We start from the raw sequence: 20981 nt of genomic DNA, 5'->3' as shown, positions 1-20981 counted from the left end.
CTGTAAAAAGATCCCTCTAAATGAAATGAAATACTTACAATAATTTGTGTGGAAGGGGAGTAGGGAGAGGGGTGGGAAAGGGATACATGTAAACAAAATATTTTATGACATTGAAATATGCTTTTTTTTTTTTTTTCATCAATATTATAAAAAATGTGCTGAGTAATTACTTGAGTAGAATAAAGTGAAATGATTTTCTAATTGGCCATATTCTAACTCGTTTTGTAAACTAACAGTGAAATGCTTACTTACAGGTCCTTTCAACAATGCAGAGAGAAAAATAATAGAAAGAAAACACAAGGAATAATTACACAATGAGCAAAGATAACTTGGATATATGTACACGGGCATCCAGTACTGAGTCGATGTGCAGGGTTATGAGGTAATTGAGGTGTATATATGTACAAGTAGCACAGGCGGCCGGTGGCGCGTTAAATGGGGTGGGCGGGCTCATAGTAATTTCTGAAATGGAACGCATCAAGCACATGGTTTCAATGTGTTTGATACCATTCATTCCATTCTAGCCATTATGAGCCGTCCTCCCATCAGCAGTCTCCTGTGACATGTAGGTAGGGATAAAGTTATTAGGCAACAGGATAGACAATAAGCAGCAGTAGCAGCAGCGTATGTGATGAGTCAAAAGAGTTAGTGCAAAGGAGGGTCTATGCAGATAGTCTGGGTAGCTATTTAGTAGGTTTATGGCTTGGGGTTAGAAGCTGTTCAGGGTCCTGTTGGTTCCAGGTTTGGTCTATTGGTACTGCTTGCTGTACGGGAGCAGAGGGAACAGTCTATGACTTGGGTGGCTGAATTCTTTGACAATTTTTAGGGCCTTCCTCTGACACCAGCTGGTATAGAGGTCCTGGATGGCAGGGAGCTCGGCCCCAGTGATGTGCTGGGCCTTACACACTTGCGGTAGTGTTGTATGTGTCGAACTGCTTTGCTTTATCTTGGCCAGGTCGCAGTTGTAAATGAGAACTTGTTCTCAACTAGCCTACCTGGTTAAATAAATGTGAAATAATAAATAAAGATGAAAAAGTGCCTTGCGATCATACGTAATGCAGCCAGTCAAGATGCTCTCGGTGCAACCTTTTGAGGATCTGAGGGCCTGTGCCAAATCTTTTCAGTCTCCTGAGGGGGGAAGAGGCATTGTCGTTCCTTCATGACAGTGGTGGTGTGTGTGGATCATGTTAATTTCTTAGTGATGTGGACACAGAGGAAGCTCTCGAACCGCGCCACTGCGGGGACAAAATCGTCTCCTTTGTCTTGCTGACTTTGAGGGAAAGTTTGTTGTCTTGGCACCACACTGCCAGGTCACTGACCTCCCTCAGGGGGCGGCAGGTAGCCTAGTGGTTAGAGCGTTGGGCCAGTAACCAAAAGGTTGCTGGATCGAATCCCGAGCTGACAAGTAAAAAATCGGTTGTTTTGCCCCTGAGCAAGGCAGTTATCCCACTGTTCCCCGGGCGCCGAAGACGAGGATGTCGATTAAGGCAGCCCCTCGCACCTCTCTGAGGGATTGGGTTAAATGCGGAAGACACATTTCAGTTGAAGGTATTCAGTTGTATAACTAGGTACCCCCCCCTTTTCCTCCCTACGGGCTGTCTCATCGTTGTCGGTCATCAGGCCTACCACCGTCGTGCTCTTCAGCAAACTTAATGATGGTGTTGGTGTCGTGCGCAGTCATGGGTGAACAGGGAGTACGGGAGGGGACTAAGCACGCACACCTGAGGGGTCCCTGTGTTGATGGTCAGCTTGGCCGATGTGTGGGTGCCTACCCTCACCACCTGGGGGCGGCCCATCAGGAAGTCCAGGTTCCAGTTGCAGAGGGAGGTGTTCAGTCCCAGGGTCCTGAGCTTGGAGGGCACTATGGTGTTGAACACTAAGCTGTTGTCAATGAACAACAATCTCACGTAGGTGTTCCTCTTATCCAGGTGGGAGAGGGCAGTGTGGAGTGCAATTCTTTGTGTTGTTGTGTCAACATGTATGGAGCATGTAAATTAAAATGTTTGAAAGAATGCAGATGGAGGGAAGGGGGTGCCTGTATTTCACTTTAGCTCTATGCATGCCCATTACATCGTGACTGGGGTGGTTTGTGGTATGTATGTGGTACAGGTTTTTAGCCATGTGTTAATAAGCGCCAGCAGGTTGTAAGCCCTGCGTTATTCGAATCCGGTATCAGGATAAATAAAAAGGAAGGTCTGCTAACTTTCTTTAACTATGTTTAATTAACGCAAGCAATAACTGGCAAATGCAATTTTCGTATATACGGGTTCGCTGTATCACCGCGCAGGGTAAAACGGAGAACTCTGGAATGTGCGCAAACAACAGTTATTATACTATGACATATTTCCAGCCATATTTCCAACCCGTCCGTTGGCCTATCACAGTAGAGGCTGAGCGTGGTTTAAACTTTGCTCAGCCTATCGCTGGCACTCAGACTGGTCCCAGTCCCTTGGTGCTCGCAGGTGTCCGCATCTGGTCTTTGGGTAGATTAGATCTGTCTTGTTCCGCTCCCCAGATGCTACACTCAAACAGTTCCTAATATGGTATTGTCCAGTGTCCTACCCTCCCTGGTTGGCCTGGAGATATGCACCCCTCCCCTCTCCAGATTGACCACAGCTTTTATAGCATGTCACTCTATGTTGCTCAGTCTTTACACACATACACACACACACAAACAATGCAGATGTAACAAAACAATATTCATCTTCATACAATATGGTAGCAGGCTATAGTGCATAAACATAAATCCTAACAAGGTGCGCAATGACGTAAACAGACTCAAAATGTATTTGTTAATTTCTCATTGCCATGATAGGAGCTATTTTGCTTCCCAGAATTTGTTTTGTTCTAAAATCAGAAAGGTGTCAAAGCACGAGTATAATTTATGACTTAACTAAAGTGTGTGAAATATTACGTAACAGGGGCTTTAATTTATTTGTTTTTCAGATGGGAGTTGTAGTTTAACTGCATACAAGGTCAAGTTTTTTTTGCCTAGATGGAAACTCAAAGTACCATGATTCTCTTGGCTACTGCAAAGGCACGCCTACGCTAAATAAAACCATCGACTGTAATCCTTCATTACTAGAATCGAATGCTGGTATTATTTTTCTGACTGCTACTTAACGTTAGTATTTGCATTGTTCTAATCAGAGAATGGACAACTCTGGGAAAGAGAAGGAAGCGATTCAGCTGATGGCTGACGCTGACAAGAAAGTGAAAACGTCTGGCTCATTCTTGGGAGGCATGTTTGGGTAAGAATGCTTCAGCAACGACGATGTCAATAAAGCTAACGTTCGTTAGCTAGTTTATCATCAGTCCGCATGCTAACTCAGTCTCTGGGTATTATCACAGAGCTGTTTACCATTAGAGATGACTCTTTGGCACCATGCCATCGTATGTAGCTAGCTTTATGATGCTACAATATGTCGTTATGTGACAATGGACATCCTCTAAGCATGCCATAGTAAACATTTGCCATTAAAACAACTAACTAGTTGCTAGCTATAACCTCATGCATGCTTCTGCAGACAGTCTATGTTTAACCAGCTATAGTAACGTTAGCTAGCTAGCATTGCGCCTTCTAATTAGCAAAATTAGCGAATCTAATCCTTGAAATATGCAGGTAATGGCAAATCTGTCATTTGGGCAGTGGCTCTGATTCTAAATATCTAACTAACCACCTTTGGATGATTTGTGCACGTACACTTAGTAAGTAACTTACTATTTATTGTCTGCCACAAATCAGTTACATTATTCCCTTCAAGTGAATGTAAACAACTTAGAAGCAGGTCACGACTCTTGGGCCTGTGCCATGAAGGCTAAGTAACATCCCAAAGGCAGGCGATTACTCTCCATGCATACATTTTTATGATTCTTTTGCGTTTTTTAAATTCTTAGTCACATCGGGCCATCTGATACAGCACACCAATTCGGTCTTGACTAATTTAACCATTTCTATGAAGTGTAATCCTATATGCCACCTTTGTGTGTGCTGTATTTATGAATGCATTTGCCTGTAATTTATTCCAATAGTAGGATTTAGGAGTAGGTGTGTCTGCCAGTTCCAAGGCCACTGCAATGCAGGTCAGTCCTGTTCCAGTCTCTGGTGTATCTAACCAGTCAGCTTTTGATGTCTATTTGGCAGCCTTATTAAATTATATTGGTCACATACACATATTTAGCAGATGTTATTGTGGGTGTTGCGAAATGCTTGTGTTCCTGGCTCCGACAGTGCAGTAGTATCTAACCATCGTTACCTGTCTGTCTGTACCCTACCTAGGGTCCTGTCTTGCACAATCATGTGACATGCTTGGATTTTAACCTTTTATTTAACTTTTTCATCAAACTGTCCCCTTTGACAATTTGTGACATGATTGCCCAAAACACGGGGCCCTAATCATACCATATCAGTGAAGAGAAGAAATTTGGTGTACACACACTAAGATTCACTGCATTCAGTACCTGGCAGCCATCCAATAGTATTCTTAATGAAATGGCTCTCAAAAGGGCCAGTAAGGTGAAAGCAATGGAGAGGTCTAAATCTGACACTTCTAACTCTCCATCGTTAGAGAAAAGACTACCTGTATGTCTGGCTTTGGGAACAGCCTTTCTACTGTACTATACCCGGTGAACAACCATTAACGTGCTGTATGAGGATCATATCAGATTGAGGTAGGCCTAAAGCCTTTCATTAAATGGCAGTCGACTTTCATACCGATTTTATAGACTATGGCGATATTGTCTATAGGAATGCAGGTGCCGCTGTATTGAAGCCATGGGATGTTTATCATAGCGTACTTGCTTTATTACGAGTGATAGGTTCAGTACACATCATTGCATTCTGTAAATGAAAGTAGACTGGCCCTCTTTGAAGTCTGGTAGATCGATGCGTTACACTCTCTTTTTGTTTATAAAGCCCTCCTGCATAAACTTCCGCCGTACCTTTCTTCATTGTTAACTTACAGACGTACGAGATACTACATGATGAGAGCAAGTTTCTTTTTATTTGTCAAACTGCAGCCAAGCATCGGTCATGATGTCACTAGAATAAGACCCTGGATATTTATTGGAAAGGATAATTAAGCTCATCGCTGTGCACATTCACCACCCTGTGAAGTTCATCATAACATCTGTAGCCTAATAAACTGCATGCATTCCCGAGTCGTAGTGGGAGGACCACACGATATTTTGTCGCGTGACTCCCAAGTTTGCTTCCATATTATGGTTATTATATCAATGTTTCTACATAAAGGGGTTTCCACCACCATTTCTCACATAATACATTATACCGACACCAAGATCCACCTTGTCTAGCGTATTTAGTTTTGTCGGAAAGTTTACATACAAATTTGCTGCTTCCATCAGGCCTGCCGCAAATTTAAAATATCCGACATGTACTTTACGCGCAAAAAAAGGTTGGATGGAAACCTGGTTAGTGACTGATTGGACAGCTAGAGCATCATTAGTCAAGAGTTGGAGGACATTCCCATGGGGTCAGGGAGAGAGAGACTGGGAGATCTATACCGGCACCACCATCCAACATGGCCGGCTGACTGTCTTCTCTCTCAGCATAAGGGGTCTGGTCAATAATGAAAGTGCTTGGTTGATGAAAGCACTGCATTGTAGTCTTTTCCTATATTAGCAACTTCACCCACATCTAAAACTGTATCATTACGTGGCATAAGTTTGAGTCTTGTGTGTTAACCCTATGTATTTTGCTCTCTTCTCTCTCCAGTGGACCTCATAAAGTTGAAGAGGCTTGCGAAATGTACTGCAGAGCAGCCAACATGTTCAAGATGGCCAAGAACTGGAACGGTACACTTCTGTCTGCTCTATTTCACACTAAACATGGTTGACCTTGATTGAACGATTAGCCCATTAGTGGTTGCACGTTGTGTCAGAGTTGAGGTGCGCGCGTGCGTCTCTGACGAAGGTAGTAATTAAAACTAAAGCGTTAAATGCTGTCAGTATGGGAAGAATTGACTATACAGTGCTGTGAAAAAGTATTTGCTCCCTTTCTGCCCCCTTTTGTCATTTTCTTTCATATCCTGGACATGGAATGTTGTCAGATCTTTAACCAAAACCTAATATTAGATAAACGGAATCTATCCATAGAACATTCTTCCTGGAGTCTTGACGATCATCCAGGTGCTTATTGACAAATTTGGTTCGACCTTTTGGACGACATGGGTCCTGTTGTGTCTGGCGAAAACCGAACACTGCATTCCACATTAAGAACCTCGTAGCAACGGTCATGGTGGCGGAAGCGTGATGGTTTGGGGATGCTTCGCTGCCTCAGGACCTGGACGACTTGCCATCACTGAAGGAACCATGAATTCTGCTCATTAATTCTACAGGAGAATGTCAGGCCATCCGTCTGTGAGCTGAAGCGCAGCTGGGTCCTGCAGCAAGAAAGTTATCCAAAACACACAAGCACGTCTACACCAGAATGGCTGAAAAGCAACATGTTTAAAGTTCTGGAATGGCCTAGTCAAAGTCTAGACCTAAATGTGATTTTAAGATGTTGTGGCAGGACATGAAACTAGCAGTTCACGTGCAAAAACCCACAAATGTCGCTGAGTTAAAGCAGTTCTGCATGGAAGAGCGGGCCAAAATGTATCCACAGGGATGTGAGACTGATCAAATTCAGGAAGCGTTTGGTTGCAGTCGTTTCAGCTAAGGGTGTCACAACCAGTCTATTGAGTGTCGGGGCAATTACTTTTTCACACTGGGGCATTGGGTGTTGCATTAATTCAACAAATGAAACAAGTATCAGTGTTATTTGTTCACTCGGGTTCCATTTATCTAATATTCGAATTTTGGTTGAAGATCTGATAACATTCAGTGTCAGAAATATGCAAAAATATAGTGAATCGGCACTAGGTTGACGTGTTTAATTAACAGTAGCATACACACATGAAAGACTGGCGGTGTGTGCTGCCCACTCTGTGTGGCTGGAGTCACTGTTTTGGAGTCATTTTAGCTGTGTGACTCCTTCTGTAATTGCACAGCACTATTCTTGGACGGCCTTGAGGAACAAGGTGCAATGGATTTGCTTTATGTTGAGGTTAAATTTGTTTGTGTGTGTCTCCAGCTGCTGGTAATGCCTTCTGCCAGGCGGCCCGGATCCACATGCAGCTCCAGAACAAACACGACTCGGCCACCAGCTTCATCGATGCAGGAAACGCTTTCAAAAAGGCAGACCCCAGCGGTGAGATACCGCACACCAAAAAGCCAAACTGGGCCTTTTAGGCTACAGTAATTGACCTCAAACAGCCTCCTTTAACTTTTAGTTGACTACATTTCAGTCCCTTGTGAAAGTAGCAAAAACTGCTGCACATTTTCCAGGGCTAATAGAAGTCTGTGGTATGTGTCAGTCAGATCCACACAGGCAGCAGTGGGAGTTGTGGCTCTGGAACGATAACTTGAGCAGAATGGGCTCTACGGAGAAGCTAGAGAGTGATAATGAGTTAGAATTCCCAGTCATTTCTTAGTGTTACACACGATAAGTCCAAGTCTTTCTGGTACTGTGTCAGAAATCAGGCCACCCTGTATAGGTTGTCTTGTTTGCATCTGACATGTGTGCCAACCATCTGCTCCGGGGTCAGAGGGGAGAGAGCCATGCTATATTACTGACTATAAACTAGGTGGTTTGAGCCCTGAATGCTGATTGGCTGACAGCCGTGGTATATCAGACCATATACCATGGGTATGACAAAACATTTTATTTTTACTGCTCTAATTACGTTGGTAACCAGTTTATAATAGCAATAAGGTCACCTCAGGGATTTGTGGTAAATGGCCAATATACCACTGCTAAGGGCTGTGTCCATACACTCTGCGATGCGTCGTGTCTAAGAACAGCCCTTAGCTGTGGTATATTGGCCATATACCACATGCCCTCGTGCCTTATTGCTTAACTATATTAAACTGTGACTTTATTGCAAAAAAATTGCCCTTGAGTACCGTTCAATAAATATTTACTGAGTAGAATTGAGTAGCTCCAGTGGGCTCTCCTCTTTACCTTTTGGTATGATTAAAATTGTAGAAAGTTGGGGCTGGAGTACCAGCCCTGGGATGGTTATTATTGAGGTTAGCCTGCCATGTTGTCGAGAGTGGATTTAATAATACACCCACCCACCGGTGGTGATGGAATTATAACCTACTGTAGATGAAATACCCAGGCAGCCACAAGGAGAAATAAGATGTAATGTTATGCAACCTTGATCTACGAGAGAATCGTAACGCAAGCGCCCGGCATTGTTTCTTTCACTTCTTTCCAATTTTCTGAAATCTCCTTTTGACGTATGTATGCATCTAACCTACCCTAATACTGTCTGTCACTCTAACTCTCCCCTCTTCCTTTAATGCTGCCAATAGAGGCTATCAAGTGCTTGAACGCAGCTGTTGATATATACACAGACATGGTAAGACAGACGCTCACAGACGGGGACATGCACGGCCTGAAACATATAATACATTGTCATGGTTCATCACCAGTGTTCATGAATGACTGATTACTTTCCTTGTCAGAATTGATCCTTTTGGCTGTGGTTGTAAAACTGGTCTGATAATGCAGGTTCTACTATTTCATTCCAATGCTATTCTCTCTATGGCACTCTCCCTATAGTATAGCCCAGCCCCCTTGAAGATGCTCCTCTCTGTTTCAAAAGAGGGTGATGTATTGCGGGGAGTAGCTGACGAAGGCCATTTCAACTGCAACGTTTGTATTGTGACCCAGGCTACATCTGAAAGTACTTGGCTTCTCTGTCAAGCCAGTTTAGTAGTGATGTCTCTCCTCTCTCTAAAGCCACTTAGTAACGATCAGGGTCCAGAGTATTTCCTGGTCTGGTCACGTAGTAAGGTAAAACTCCCGGCCCCAGTATTGATTCCTGTGTTTTGGCTCGTCCAGGGACGGTTCACCATCGCAGCCAAACACCACATCACCATCGCAGAGATCTACGAGTCAGAACTGGTGGATATAGAGAAGGTGCGTATTGAATGTGTTTGTGCGCGTGTGTCGTCGTATATGGTTATTGGACAACTAAGGTGTCTGAAGACTTGGAATAGTTTACCAATTTCTCGCTGTCTCATTTCCTTATTGGTTTACATTAGAAAGAAAATTCCATTATTTAGCATTTTCTGGACCTCGACTCAGTGTTTTGGTTCCCATTCCCCCTGGTCCTGCTCTAGGCCATCGCCCACTATGAGCAGGCGGCAGACTACTACAAAGGAGAGGAGTCCAACAGTTCTGCAAACAAGTGTCTACTGAAGGTGGGGGCCTACGCCGCTCAGTTGGAACAGTACGCAAAGGCCATCGAGATCTACGAACAGGTGTGTGTGTCACCTCGGGATGCTTGTTGGTGCACGTGTGTCTGAACAGAAACTGATTTGTATATCAATGGTTTCCCAATGAAAATGGATGAACCCAGTGAATTGACCGTGTTCGTGTGTGTGTGTTACCAGGTTGGATCCAGCACCATGGATAACCCCCTGCTGAAATACAGCGCCAAAGAGTACTTCTTCAAAGCCTCTCTGTGTCACTTCATCGTGGATGAACTTAACGCCAAAGTCAGTCGGCAGCGCCATGTCACCTAGACCATAAGGGGTTCAGTGCCGTTCAGATTTGTAAATGAAGCAGTCCTCTGACTTAGTGCTTTGTATGAAGGAAAACTGCATTTCATTTTTTTCTTTTCTGCAGCTTGCTGTCGAGAAGTACGAAGAGATGTTCCCAGCTTTCTCTGACTCAAGAGAGTGCAAGCTGTTGAAGGTATGTCACTGACCCCATCTCTAAAGCCTTCGATTTGTTAATTGTATCCCTTTATGGTGTTGATCATGGTAATATATTAAAGTTATATTGTGCAAAGTTCACTAGATCCACTACTACTGTGTAGCACCTGCACGACAGCCATTTTGCAGAAGCAATCTGACAAGCTACTGTAAATCACTGTTTTACAGAAACTCCTGGATGCTCATGAGGAACAAAACTGTGAAGCTTTCACAGAAGCAGTAAGTCTAAATGGCTCATTGATTCACAGGGCGGGCTGCTTTTTCCCTTTTTGAAAAAAAATGTAGGTCTGATGTCGTTGCCTACCATTGGATTGGTGAAAGCCATTGACTCCAGTACATGGCATTCACAAATCCAGTCATGCCAGATCAGTAATTATTTAAGGAAAGAAAGCATGGATTCCTTTTAGTGTATGAACAGGTGCTTAGATTTAATCTTATTCCCTTTCAACCTTCCTCAGATTAAAGAGTTTGACTCCATCTCTCGTCTGGACCAATGGCAGACCACCATGCTGCTGCGCATCAAGAAGACCATCCAAGGGGACGAGGGAGACCTGAAGTGAGACCACGCCAGGGGGAACACAGCACCGCGGGGCGCACACATGGCATGCCACCCCTCTCCACTACTTCACCCCTTACTCATCCCATATTGTTTTTGTGCAATGACTCAGTCCAGGTTCTTACATGCAGAATGTCCAGTTAGTTAAATCCGCTGCAATGTCTAGGCCAGGGGTCTGACTTTTGGGGATGGATTTGAGGTTTTGGTCAGCTAAACAATTTGTTTAATTTAGTAAATCTGTTCCCAAGTATTCCCACAAATTAAAAAAGGGATAGGCGATCGTGTATCAATGTAATGAAGGTGTGAAATTATTATTTTCAAATACAATCTCTTTTTGGGCTTAGTTGTGGTAATTTTGCAGTGTACAAATTATTAGAATTATGTTCTGGCCCCGAAACCATCCACTACTACAAAAATGATCCTGCGCCTGAATCTAGTAGCCTACCCCTGGTGTAGGTCGTTATAAAGACTATGTATACTCTGTTGAATTCTATTATAATATCAGTGCTCTCTTATTATCGCCAAACTCTAGTTAGGATGTGGATCCAGTCGCTCCTCTTTCTGGAGGATAGATCTGATACGTTTCCTGTTTAGTGGTGAGTAAACTTCTGAGAAGGGCAGAGGCATTCTAATACTAAGGCATTGATCACTGATGTTAGTATTGAGCGCACACACGGCATGATTTGTACAGCTGTAATTCATTATTCTATTAGGTTCAACAGATGTGACCTTTCATCTAGAAATGAGTATTTTAAATATATATTTCCATTGTCTTTGCTTGGCTTCCAACTGAAAAGTCTTAGAAGGGAAATGTCCATTACTTATATCATAAATGGTTCTTGTAAACAAAGGTATTCCAGCCTGAGATGACACAATGAATTGTTTCATATTTAAAAAAAATCTTATTCTTGAAATGGACAATTGATACAAATACAATTTATTTACAATCAAGACATGGCCAGAAAGTATATTTTGCTTAGTTAGCATTTTTTCCATATTTCTTAGGCAGATTGTGTAATAATACAGAATATGTGAGGCGACTTCCTAATTCTGCTTGTAAATGATTTTTTTAAACGCAGAGCTAAGAAGAAAAAGCTAAGAATATCCCTTGCCCTCTTGTAAGAGCAGTTTCATTTCTGAACTCCAGCTTGTTCTTCCATTGTCACTCATGTTGATGTACTATGTGTTGTGAAGTTGTAACCATGTTGGTGTATGCTAGTGCATCCTCTTGCTGGCCACTAGCAGAGCTGCATTTCTTTGTGTGTATAGGTAATAGTGTTGTGCAACATTACCTAGTAGTGAACTGCGACAAGGTTTCTACTGAGTGCCCCACAACGTAGGGGGCAGTCAGCCTGCAGATCAAGCTTCTTTCAGATGGAATGGTGCTATTTTCTGTTTTATTTGGTCTGTGTCTGAAAATGAACTAAATAAAATCATTATCATTCTGTGGGTCTCTACTGATATTGCCGTTTGTCGAAAACTTAGTCCACACAATTTGAATATGATATGTGCATGTATATTTTAATTTGTATTAGTGATGTTAGGAGTAAATGTCAAAACGTGTTACACAAAAGAAACCATGAATTAAGCATACTAAGGCAGAGATTCTGATTGCGCGTTATAAACCTTGCAGCGTTTTCAGATTAAGCCAACATATGCCGCGTCGACCGTGAATGGGATCTCTGTGGGATCATTGCCTTGAATGATACATTTATACCCAAACAATTATTTTTTTCACAAGATTGCAACCTTACCATTTATTTATAGCTTAGTTTTAGGTCTGGAACTCACCTTTCTGGTAAAAATGGTTATACATTTTGTGTACTCACTTGATGCAAGCTCAAATACATAATATTTGTATTAAGAAAATATATTTTTTTCCTATTCAACAAAAGTGGGGCTTAAAATGACATGTTTTTTCTAAATATAGGAACAATCAAATAAACAACTTACTAAGCTAACATGTGTAATTGTTTTAAGATGGTAATACCATCTTAGCTATTAGATTTAGAATTGTAGGTCCCCTTTAAGTATAAAAAAATATCTAATTATTTGATATATTGACTTTGGCCTTACTTTTAGCCTATACAAAACACATTGATAACAGATTCATGGAAAACAGAAGTTTCTGTCCTACAGCTGAGAGATATAAGAACTGGAAACTTTTTGTTGTTGACATATTAAACCCCTTTTGTCACTAAACTACTTCCATATATACAGTGCATTTGGAAAGTATTCAGACCACCTGATTTTTCCCAAATGTTACGTTACAGCCTTATTCTAGAATGGATAACATTTCCCTCCCTCAATCTACACACAATACCACATGACAAAGCAAAATCTGTTTTTTTGTAATTTTTTCAAATGTGTATTTAAAATAAAAAACTGAAATATAACATTTACATAGGTATTGAGACCCTTTCCTCAGTACTTTGTTGAAGCACTTTTGGCAGCACTTACAGCCTTGAGTCTTCTTGGGTATGACGCTAGAGACTTGGCACGCCTGTATTTGGGGAGTTTCTCCCATTCTTCTCTGCAGATCCTCTCAAGCTCTGTCAGGTTGGATGGGGAGCGTCGCTGCACAGCTATTTTCAGGTCTCTCCAGAGATGTTCGATCGGGTTCAAGTCTGAGCTCTGGCTGGGCCACTCAAGGACATTTAGAGACTTGTCCCGAAGCCACTCCTGCATTGTCTTTGCTGTGTTCTTAGCGTTGTTGTCTTGTTGGAAGGTGAACCTCCGCCCCAGTCTGAGCGCTCTGGCGCAGGTTTTCATTAAGGATATCTCTGTACTTTGCTCTGTTCATCTTTCCCTCGATCCTGACTAGTCTCCCAGTCCCTGCCGCTGAAAAACAGCTCCACAGCATGATGCTTCCACCCCCATGCTTCACCGTAGGAATGGTGTCAGGTTTCCTTCAGATGTGATGCTTGGCATTCAGGCCAATGAGTTTAATCTTGGTTTCATCAGACCAGAGAATCTTGTTTCTCAGTCTAGGAGTCTTTAGGTGCCTTTTGGCAATCTCCAATCTCTGGCCACTCTACCATAAAGGCCTGATTGGTGGAGTGCTGCAGAGATGGTTGTGTTGTCCTTCTGGAAGGTTCTCCCATCTCCAAAAAAACAGTTTTCGCTTTGTCATTATGGGTTGTGTGTAGATTGATGAGAAAAAAATATATTTAATACATTTTAGAATAAGGCTGTAATGTAACAAAATGTAGAAATTGGGAAAGGGTCTGAATACTTTCCAAAAGCACTGTACTTCCAATAATGTTTTTAACGGGTACTGGGCTACCTTCAGACGAGGCTTGTGAGCATCCTAGAGCAAAACAACCGAAATGTAAGTGTTCGTGAGAGACTCACCTTTCCATAGAGGGGTCATGTTAGTGTGTAGCCCAATCTGTTCAGATGTGAGAAGACCGATTTTAGGGGATGCCGCATGGTCTGACAAACACTGCTGTAGCTCGGCCACCTTTCAAAGCAGAAGGCCTATATCGGCGGATGCGGTGGATTGAGACGCAGCCCATGCAGACATCTCTAGCTTATTAAACAGATAGATTTTTATGGAGATGTATTTATGCTAATTTGATTTCCACGGGGCAACGGAAATTTATTCAAGGGGTTAATGGCAGTACAATATCGGTACCTTTTCATAAAACTGACGACAGACTTTTCTCCTAAAAGCCCACTAAGAGGTACAGAGACACCATTCAAAAGTGTGCAGACTCATTACAACTTCACTCACTGAATGTGTCCGTCTGTGACCAAGAGAAAGCTTTCCTTTCAATTCTATGAAATTACTCAGTATTTTTTTTTTTATGTTGAAAGCTCTAAATCCAGTTGAAGATATCACGTCGAGATGAAATCACGACTGTTGGACTCGCTAGACCCCTCAAACTCAACTCTGGACCTCAAAGCCAGTTCCACTGTTTTCTTTCATTATTCCCCCTCTAATCAGGGACTGATTTAGACCTAGGACACCGGGTGTATGCAATTCATTATCAGGTAGAACAGAAAACCAGCAGGCTCCTAAATGTGGGCCGGAGGCTCAGTAAGGAAGGATGTGACGCAATTGCAAATCAAACTCCATACTGCATCGGCCGTGTGCCTCAAATGTTATAACAATGTGGAGGGCTCCTTATAGCTCTGTATAGATCCGCATTGACATGAATAGTTGACGGTAGGTCCTGTATAAACAGAAAACTCACTTCCTTGACAACAGCTCTGCTCCGCGAAGAAGTAGGAACGTGCTGACCTCTGCGGAGGCCGTGTCGCAGTAAATGCTGTACGTCCACCGCAGACATCGGATTGACCATGCAGAGCCTTTAAGAGTTGAACACCCTTGCACTAGACCAGGGTTGTCAAACTCTTACCATGGAGGGCCTAGTGTCAGCAGGTTTGAGTTTTTTCCTTTCAATTAAGCTATTAAGGTGTGGGGAGTTCCTTACTAATTAGGGCCCTTCATTCATCAATCAAGTACAAGGGAGGAGCGAAGCCCACAGCCACTCGGCCCTCTGTGGAATGAGTTTGACACCTGTGCACTATGCTGTCTCCCAGAGGGAGGGTAAATCGATTATTTGTCTGGATAGGCCAGAAAGTGTGACACGTTACTCCCTATGCAAATGTGCGGTCTGAAACCTGACACTTCCGTTCCGTTCTGCTGAGAGAGTGGTAGCGGAGTGTAGACAGATGGAGCTTTCGGGCACTGGACCCTACGACGTTCACATATGGCTTTGTACACCAAAATGTCAGTTGGAACCTGTCCAGAACAGCTCAATATTTTAGAGGTTAAAAGCCGCAATACCTATAACCCACAACCGGATTCAATCCCAGCCTTAGTTTCAAAGAGACAACCCCATAACTTTTCGTCAACAGAGTAGAGGACAGACATAAAATATGAATTCAGACCCAATAAATAGACAATAAATAGTCCCTTCCATATGTATTTGGACAGTGAAGCTACACATTTTAATTTGGCTCTATACTCCAGCATATTTGGATTTGAGATCAAATGTCTCATATGAGGCAACAGTACAGAATGTCACCTTTTATTTGAGGGTATTTTAATATTCTGTGTTAAGTTTTGCCCGATAGGAACTGAATGGTGAATGGAGTAATTGTATTTCTCAGTGAGTAGATAAGATGTTTCAGAACACTTCCGAATGAATCCTGATAATGCCATGATTAAGAAAAATCATGAATGAATAATGACAAGTGAGAAGGTTACAGAACTTGCTAACCTGATCATTAACATGGGAGTTCAGCATTTTCTTTTTGGGGGGGGGTGTATGATCTCTGTGCCTCTAACTTTCTCACTCATCATTATTCACGATTCATTCATGGATTATCCATAATCATGGTAGCATCCACATTAATGTAGAAATGTTAAAAAACATCCTTATTTACAATAAAAGTTACTCAAAAATGACAATACACCATTCACCATTCAGTTCATTGGTCAAAACATAACTCAAAACAAACTGCAAATGCATCCAATGAGTTTGTAGTCACAAGCTTAACGTAGTCATTGAATGGGACCAAATACTACACTTTTGACGACTTTAATACACTGTAAGTGAATGTGTCCAAATACGTATGACTTCTTCAAATGGGGGGGGGGGACTAGAGTCAGCGGTGCCAGGGAAACAGCCTCTCCCGATAATGTCAGCAAAACCAAGGAGCTGATTATGGACTACAGGAAACAAGGGGAGGAGCACGCCACTATTGTCATCGACCGGGCTGCAGTGGAGAAGGGTAAAAAGCTTCAAGTTCCTCGAAGTGCACATCACAGAGAACCGGACATGATTCAATCACAACCCCGGCCGTGGTTTAGCAGTAGCGTCTCTTCTGAGTATTGGGTCTCGGACGAACAGGCTCAGAGACAGCTTCTACCACCAGGCCATCACACTGCTAAAAATCTAAACCTAGCGGACCCCCTGCACAGATCTGCACCGTAGAGACTATTTGCATTAGGCACCTTAGAAATGATTTGCACCGACTACACACATATTCAACCCTTACACACAAACACCCATAAGCACACAAACACCAATAAACACACACTCAATGCTGCTCTTCTAGTACTATTGAATCCACAACCCACTTTATATTTGTACATAGTGTAAATACAGTCCATTATTACTATGCATATTACCTCTTCTACGACTTGTTATTTTCTACTTGACTCTTCACTGTTATTGCTGATTAATGTACCGCATTGAGGGAACTAGCGTAAACATTTCACTGCACCTTGATTACCAGCTGTAAAATGGGTATGTGACAAATACATTTGATTTGATTTCGATACAGTGCTTTCATTTAGTAAACAGAAAAAAGGTAGTGTTCTGTCGTCGCCTCGCATGAAACATTTGACCTCAAAATCCAAAATGCTGGAGTATAGAGACAAATTAAAGGAATTATCTTCAATGCCCTAATACATATGGAAGGGAGTGTACATTGAAATATATGCCAACCTACACCACAGTATCTTCGGTGGACACCTCCAGGTCTTCCACAGTACCAATGTCCTCTGGTACACTGTGTTGTTCCTCATTAGAGACAGCAGTGCTCTGTGTCTCAGTCTCCAGTTCTGATGTCTGCACTGTAACACACTCCTCAGAGATCGGGGCACACTCTGAAACTGCCTCCTCAGGATCCGCAATGGTCGTCATATCTGAACCAGGCCCAGCTTCCAAATCTGGAGCCAAGATGGTCTGCGACACCGCAGTTTCCAGAACACACGAAGTTGAAAGACTGGTCTCTGAAACTGGGGCAAATATGGCCCCTGAAACAGTGACTGGGACAGAGACAGACACAGTCTGGACAGGGAGGACACCAGAGGAGGACGAGGACACAGAGATGGAGGACATAGAGACAGGGATAGTAAAGGGGACAGAGACAGTGGATCCATCCAGAGAGATGACACTGGCCCCGGTGCCATCTGTGGTGACGATGGGTAGCTGGGTCCCAGCCGGCATCTCTGTCTGGATGACCGTGAACCCACCCAGGGTGGTGTGGCTAACCAGGGCGATGGTCCCTGGGTCGCCCCAGCTGGCTGAGAGGGTGATGGGCTCACCAGGAACCAATATGGTCCCCTCCTGGAGCCTACCTCCAGCTCCACTATCCCCTTCCACCTCCCGAACCACCGTCTCTATTTTAACCTTTCTACCAAGGCTTCTGGGTTTCTTCGTCTTTTTCTCCATGTTGTCCTTGAGGACCACCAGGTAGTTCTTCCACGGAGTGTTTTGGTCGTGAGTCTGTGGAATAAAGTGCACATCTTCAAATCTGCAGCACATGTCAATGTCTCCAACATGACGTATCACACACATTTTAGTATTGAAACGAGTGTTGTTGCAGTAGTGTAGTAACGCACCATGGTGTGTCTGCGTACAGTGGACTTGTCCGTGAAGGTACGGTTGCAGAGGCCACACATGTAGGGCTTCTCCCCTGTATGAATCCTCTGGTGCCTCTGGAGGGCATTCAGCTGGGTGAACTGCTTATCACAATCTGTACAGTGGTACGGACGCTCACCTGAGACAGAACAGACAGAGGTTAAAGGTCAAGGGTCAGCAGAGGCAGACATATTTTCAAGGGGTAATAATTCACTGTAAAATGGAAGATACCTCACTATTAAACGGTAGTAGCAATGTGTCTTGTGATTAGTAACCGTAACATTCGATGCAGTCAGCATGAAAATAAAATGGCTACATTAGGTGTAATATCGCAGTGGTTACCTGTGTGTATCTTCATATGCTGGTGGAGGGAGTTTCTCTGGGCGAAGGCCCGACCACATTGTTCACACTTGTAAGGCCTGGAGCCTGTGTGGATTCTAGAGTGGTGTTTCAGGTATTCTTTAGAGGCAAAGCTTTTCCCACAGCTCTCACACATAAAAGGCTTCTCTCCTGGTAGGCCAAACAAAACAGATTGGTTTAGACTGGTTTGTGTAGATCTAAGAAACAGTGTAAAAATCCTGATTAAATCAGGAAAAGCCAACCCTAACAGCTTTAAAATAAATGTACAGTGTATCTGTGTAAGAAGTGGAATTCTTACCTGTGTGGGCCCTTTTGTGATAGGACAACATGTGGTTCTGGGTGAACCTCGCATCACACTGGTCACAGGCGAAAGGCTTCTCTCCTGTGTGAGTCCTGCGGTGGGTCTTGAGGGCTGAGCTCTGGGAGAACTTGGCTTCACAGTCAGTGCAGGAGTAGGGCTTGTCTCCTGTGTGTGTTCTCTCGTGTAGCGTCAACGCTGTCTTAGAGCTCAAAGCCTTGTTACACACAAGACAGGTGTGCCGCTCACCGCCTCCCTCGTGCACCTAGACGTAGAAAAGAGTCAATATTTATTGTCTCAATTAATGATTAGTCTTGCAGCAAATTGAAAAGGATATGCCAGTTTCACATAGTGCCCTTCATTTGATCAGGCCCACGTGGGTTAGCCACCGACGGCTCTGGTCAAAAGTTGTGCCCTACGTGGGGAACAGGGCGTGAATCGAGAGAATCCTACATAAAAGTGTTACAAAAGCAGTCCCAAATCCTCCGACTCAGACCCATCCTAACCTGTCGCCGGTGGCGCGTCACGTCCTTCTTGCGCTTGAAGGTCTTGGTGCAGACGTCACAGGGGAACAGTCTTTCGTCACTGTGGACGTGTCTCTGGTGGATCTTCAGGTTGCAGCGGTTGGCGAAGGTCTGCTGGCAGGTGTCACAACGGTACGTCACCTCCCCCTGCACACTGTGGCTCGTCCTGGTGGTCATGGTAACAGTGTAGTTATTAGAGACGCGATCAGAACAACAACGACAATAGTTGAGAATTCAGGTTTCCTAACCCCTTTACAAGTGCTCAAAGCACTTTACATTGTACAGTACAGGTCTACATTTGTCTTCTCTCATTTTCAAACCCACCTATTCATGATCCAACGAATGTCTAACTGATGTGTAATATCCAATTCCACCTACTTGATGTGCTTCAGGTAGCTCTTCTCATAGTGGAAGGTCCGTTGACATTTGTCACACTTGTATTGAGTGTCAATACGTCTGGATGATCTGTTGGTGGCACGCTCCTCTCCCTCCTCCTCACCCTCCTCTTCCTTGCTGGGCAAGAAGAGGGAGTCATCTGGACAATCCCCCGGTATATCTCCCTCTTCCACCTCATCTTCATCATCAACGTCTGTTGACTCCAGTCCCGCCCCCTCTTTTTCAGGCAGCGGCTCTGGAAGGGCCTCTTCTGCCTCCTGTGTGATAACAACAATCGTCAAGATCAATTGGACAACACTTTTGTCTAGATGTTCTAAATGCTCTTACACGCCTCATCCGCCAAATCAAAGCACGTCAACATTGCACCTACCTGTGTGTCGTCAGTGTTCTCCCCCTGATTGGTTGTCTGAGTGTTGTTGTCAGGCAGATCTTCCATCTGCGCCTTGGTCTGGTCCTTCATCTTCCTCACGTACTTCTTCTTAGGAATGTCAATGAAGACTCTGCGCCCTGCCAGCCTGTTACTCCTCCTCCCAGAGACCTCAGTGTCTTTATTCACCTCTGACCTCTCCTCCTCGGCTGTGACCGCGACCTTTGCCCTTTTCTCCCCTCTCTCCGGTTTTGTTGGAGGAATCAGCCTCTTGGTGGAGGCTATTTTGGGAACTTTGTTGACTCCGACCCCCAGCGCCACATCCTCCTCTCCCACATCATCCAAATCAGCTTCCATGTCCTGTGACATGGACGCTTCAACCCTGTGCAGACTCAAGCTGCCTTCATCGAGAACCGAGCTGCAAGCCTGGACAAGGCTCTTACACTCCAACAGTGTCGCCACTTCATGTATTACACCAATCTTGTCTTTAGCAAACTCTTTATCCACCTCCAGTTTGCCAGTGTATACATATTCCAAGAACCTGGTGAAATCAGTGGTTCGAACGTTCCCCAAGAATAGTTTCTTGGGTGGGTCCGGGGCCAGTAGGATGTTCTTGAAGTAGCCGCTGGAGGCAGCTAGGACCGCCTGGTGAGCCTCAAACTCTTCCAGCTCACCCTGGAAGTCCACCTGGACTGTGACATCACACAGGTGGCCATGCAGTCTGAGCTGGTGCAGAGACTGAAGCATGTCCTCATGGTGAAAGGCTGAGGAGAGCTGGACCACTTGGTCACTCATGGTTCATACTGTTGATACTGATAGACAAATGTTATAAAAACAGATCAATGGTAGCAAAGCAATCCATTCCTGGCTAAAGTGAACTTGTTTATTTTTGGGGGGAGTGACCATGTGGACTTATAACGTTACAGTAACCTTAGCTAGCTAGATATATTCACTTAGCTTGCTAGCTATATAACGTTATGGTTAAGGCCTGTGCTTGGGGCTAGCTTGCCATAGCTAACGTTAGGTGGTTGGCAAGTTGGCTAGATGGAAAAAGCAGCTGGCTAGGCAAGCTCAAAAACGAGTTTGACTCAATCAGCTGCTCATGTTTTGACTGGCCAACCGTCAAAACGGAGTAACGTTAGCACACAAGCGAGTTAGCATCAAGCTAACGTTAAGCTTACTAGATTGAGCCACGGCAATAAACTAGCTAGTCAAAGACAGAAAAACAGTTGATGGTTGTTTTTCCATGAAACACTTTCTTTTGCAGTGTTTCAGTTATGATCAGCAAGCAACAGCGGAATATGTGCAA

The 20981-nt window shown here is 43.8% G+C and overlaps 2 protein-coding genes across 3 annotated transcripts; one reads left to right on the top strand and one right to left on the bottom strand.

Annotated features, from left to right (window-relative positions):
• The first annotated feature begins 3051 nt into the window (after nucleotides 1–3051).
• LOC120024345 (beta-soluble NSF attachment protein) lies at nucleotides 3052–11798 on the top strand. Of its 2 annotated transcripts, XM_038968567.1 has the most exons (10): nucleotides 3052–3251; nucleotides 5735–5814; nucleotides 7094–7210; nucleotides 8380–8426; nucleotides 8912–8989; nucleotides 9193–9333; nucleotides 9466–9570; nucleotides 9701–9769; nucleotides 9958–10008; nucleotides 10248–11798. In XM_038968567.1, the coding sequence occupies exons 1-10, from the start codon at nucleotides 3154–3156 to the stop codon at nucleotides 10347–10349; spliced, it is 888 nt and encodes a 295-aa protein (XP_038824495.1). In that variant the 5' UTR covers nucleotides 3052–3153; the 3' UTR covers nucleotides 10350–11798. The 2 variants fall into 2 exon arrangements, with proteins under 2 accessions (XP_038824495.1, XP_038824494.1); XM_038968566.1 differs by lacking the exon at nucleotides 8380–8426 and having other exon boundaries at nucleotides 3222–3251.
• A 1721-nt stretch (nucleotides 11799–13519) lies between these two features.
• Nucleotides 13520–20477, bottom strand: LOC120024593 (GDNF-inducible zinc finger protein 1-like). The gene is made up of 7 exons (XM_038968883.1): nucleotides 19676–20477; nucleotides 19288–19562; nucleotides 18892–19075; nucleotides 18386–18650; nucleotides 18070–18237; nucleotides 17709–17866; nucleotides 13520–17592 (listed from the first exon to the last, which is right to left on the bottom strand). Exons 1-7 carry the CDS (start codon nucleotides 20465–20467, stop codon nucleotides 16810–16812), a joined length of 2625 nt encoding a protein of 874 aa, XP_038824811.1. The 5' UTR covers nucleotides 20468–20477; the 3' UTR covers nucleotides 13520–16809.
• Between the last annotated feature and the right edge of the window lie 504 nt (nucleotides 20478–20981).

The sequence above is a fragment of the Salvelinus namaycush genome, chromosome 29, assembly GCF_016432855.1.
Source record: "Salvelinus namaycush isolate Seneca chromosome 29, SaNama_1.0, whole genome shotgun sequence".
Classification (NCBI taxonomy): domain Eukaryota; kingdom Metazoa; phylum Chordata; class Actinopteri; order Salmoniformes; family Salmonidae; genus Salvelinus; species Salvelinus namaycush.
The sequence above is the reverse complement of the archived record's forward strand: the minus strand, read 5'-3'. Positions and strand labels throughout refer to the sequence as shown.

Excerpts from the sequence above, each read along its gene's own strand:
- LOC120024345 (XM_038968567.1), top strand. The coding sequence starts at position 3,154 with ATGGACAACTCTGGGAAAGAGAAGGAAGCGATTCAGCTGATGGCTGAC. Across the intron at positions 5,815-7,093 it reads GATGGCCAAGAACTGGAACG|CTGCTGGTAATGCCTTCTGC; the intron begins GTACACTTCTGT and ends GTGTGTCTCCAG. Across the intron at positions 8,427-8,911 it reads TTGATATATACACAGACATG|GGACGGTTCACCATCGCAGC; the intron begins GTAAGACAGACG and ends TGGCTCGTCCAG.
- LOC120024593 (XM_038968883.1), bottom strand. The coding sequence starts at position 20,467 with ATGAGTGACCAAGTGGTCCAGCTCTCCTCAGCCTTTCACCATGAGGAC. Across the intron at positions 18,651-18,891 it reads TGACGCGCCACCGGCGACAG|GTGCACGAGGGAGGCGGTGA; the intron begins GTTAGGATGGGT and ends TTCTACGTCTAG. Across the intron at positions 18,238-18,385 it reads TCACAAAAGGGCCCACACAG|GAGAGAAGCCTTTTATGTGT; the intron begins GTAAGAATTCCA and ends TTGGCCTACCAG.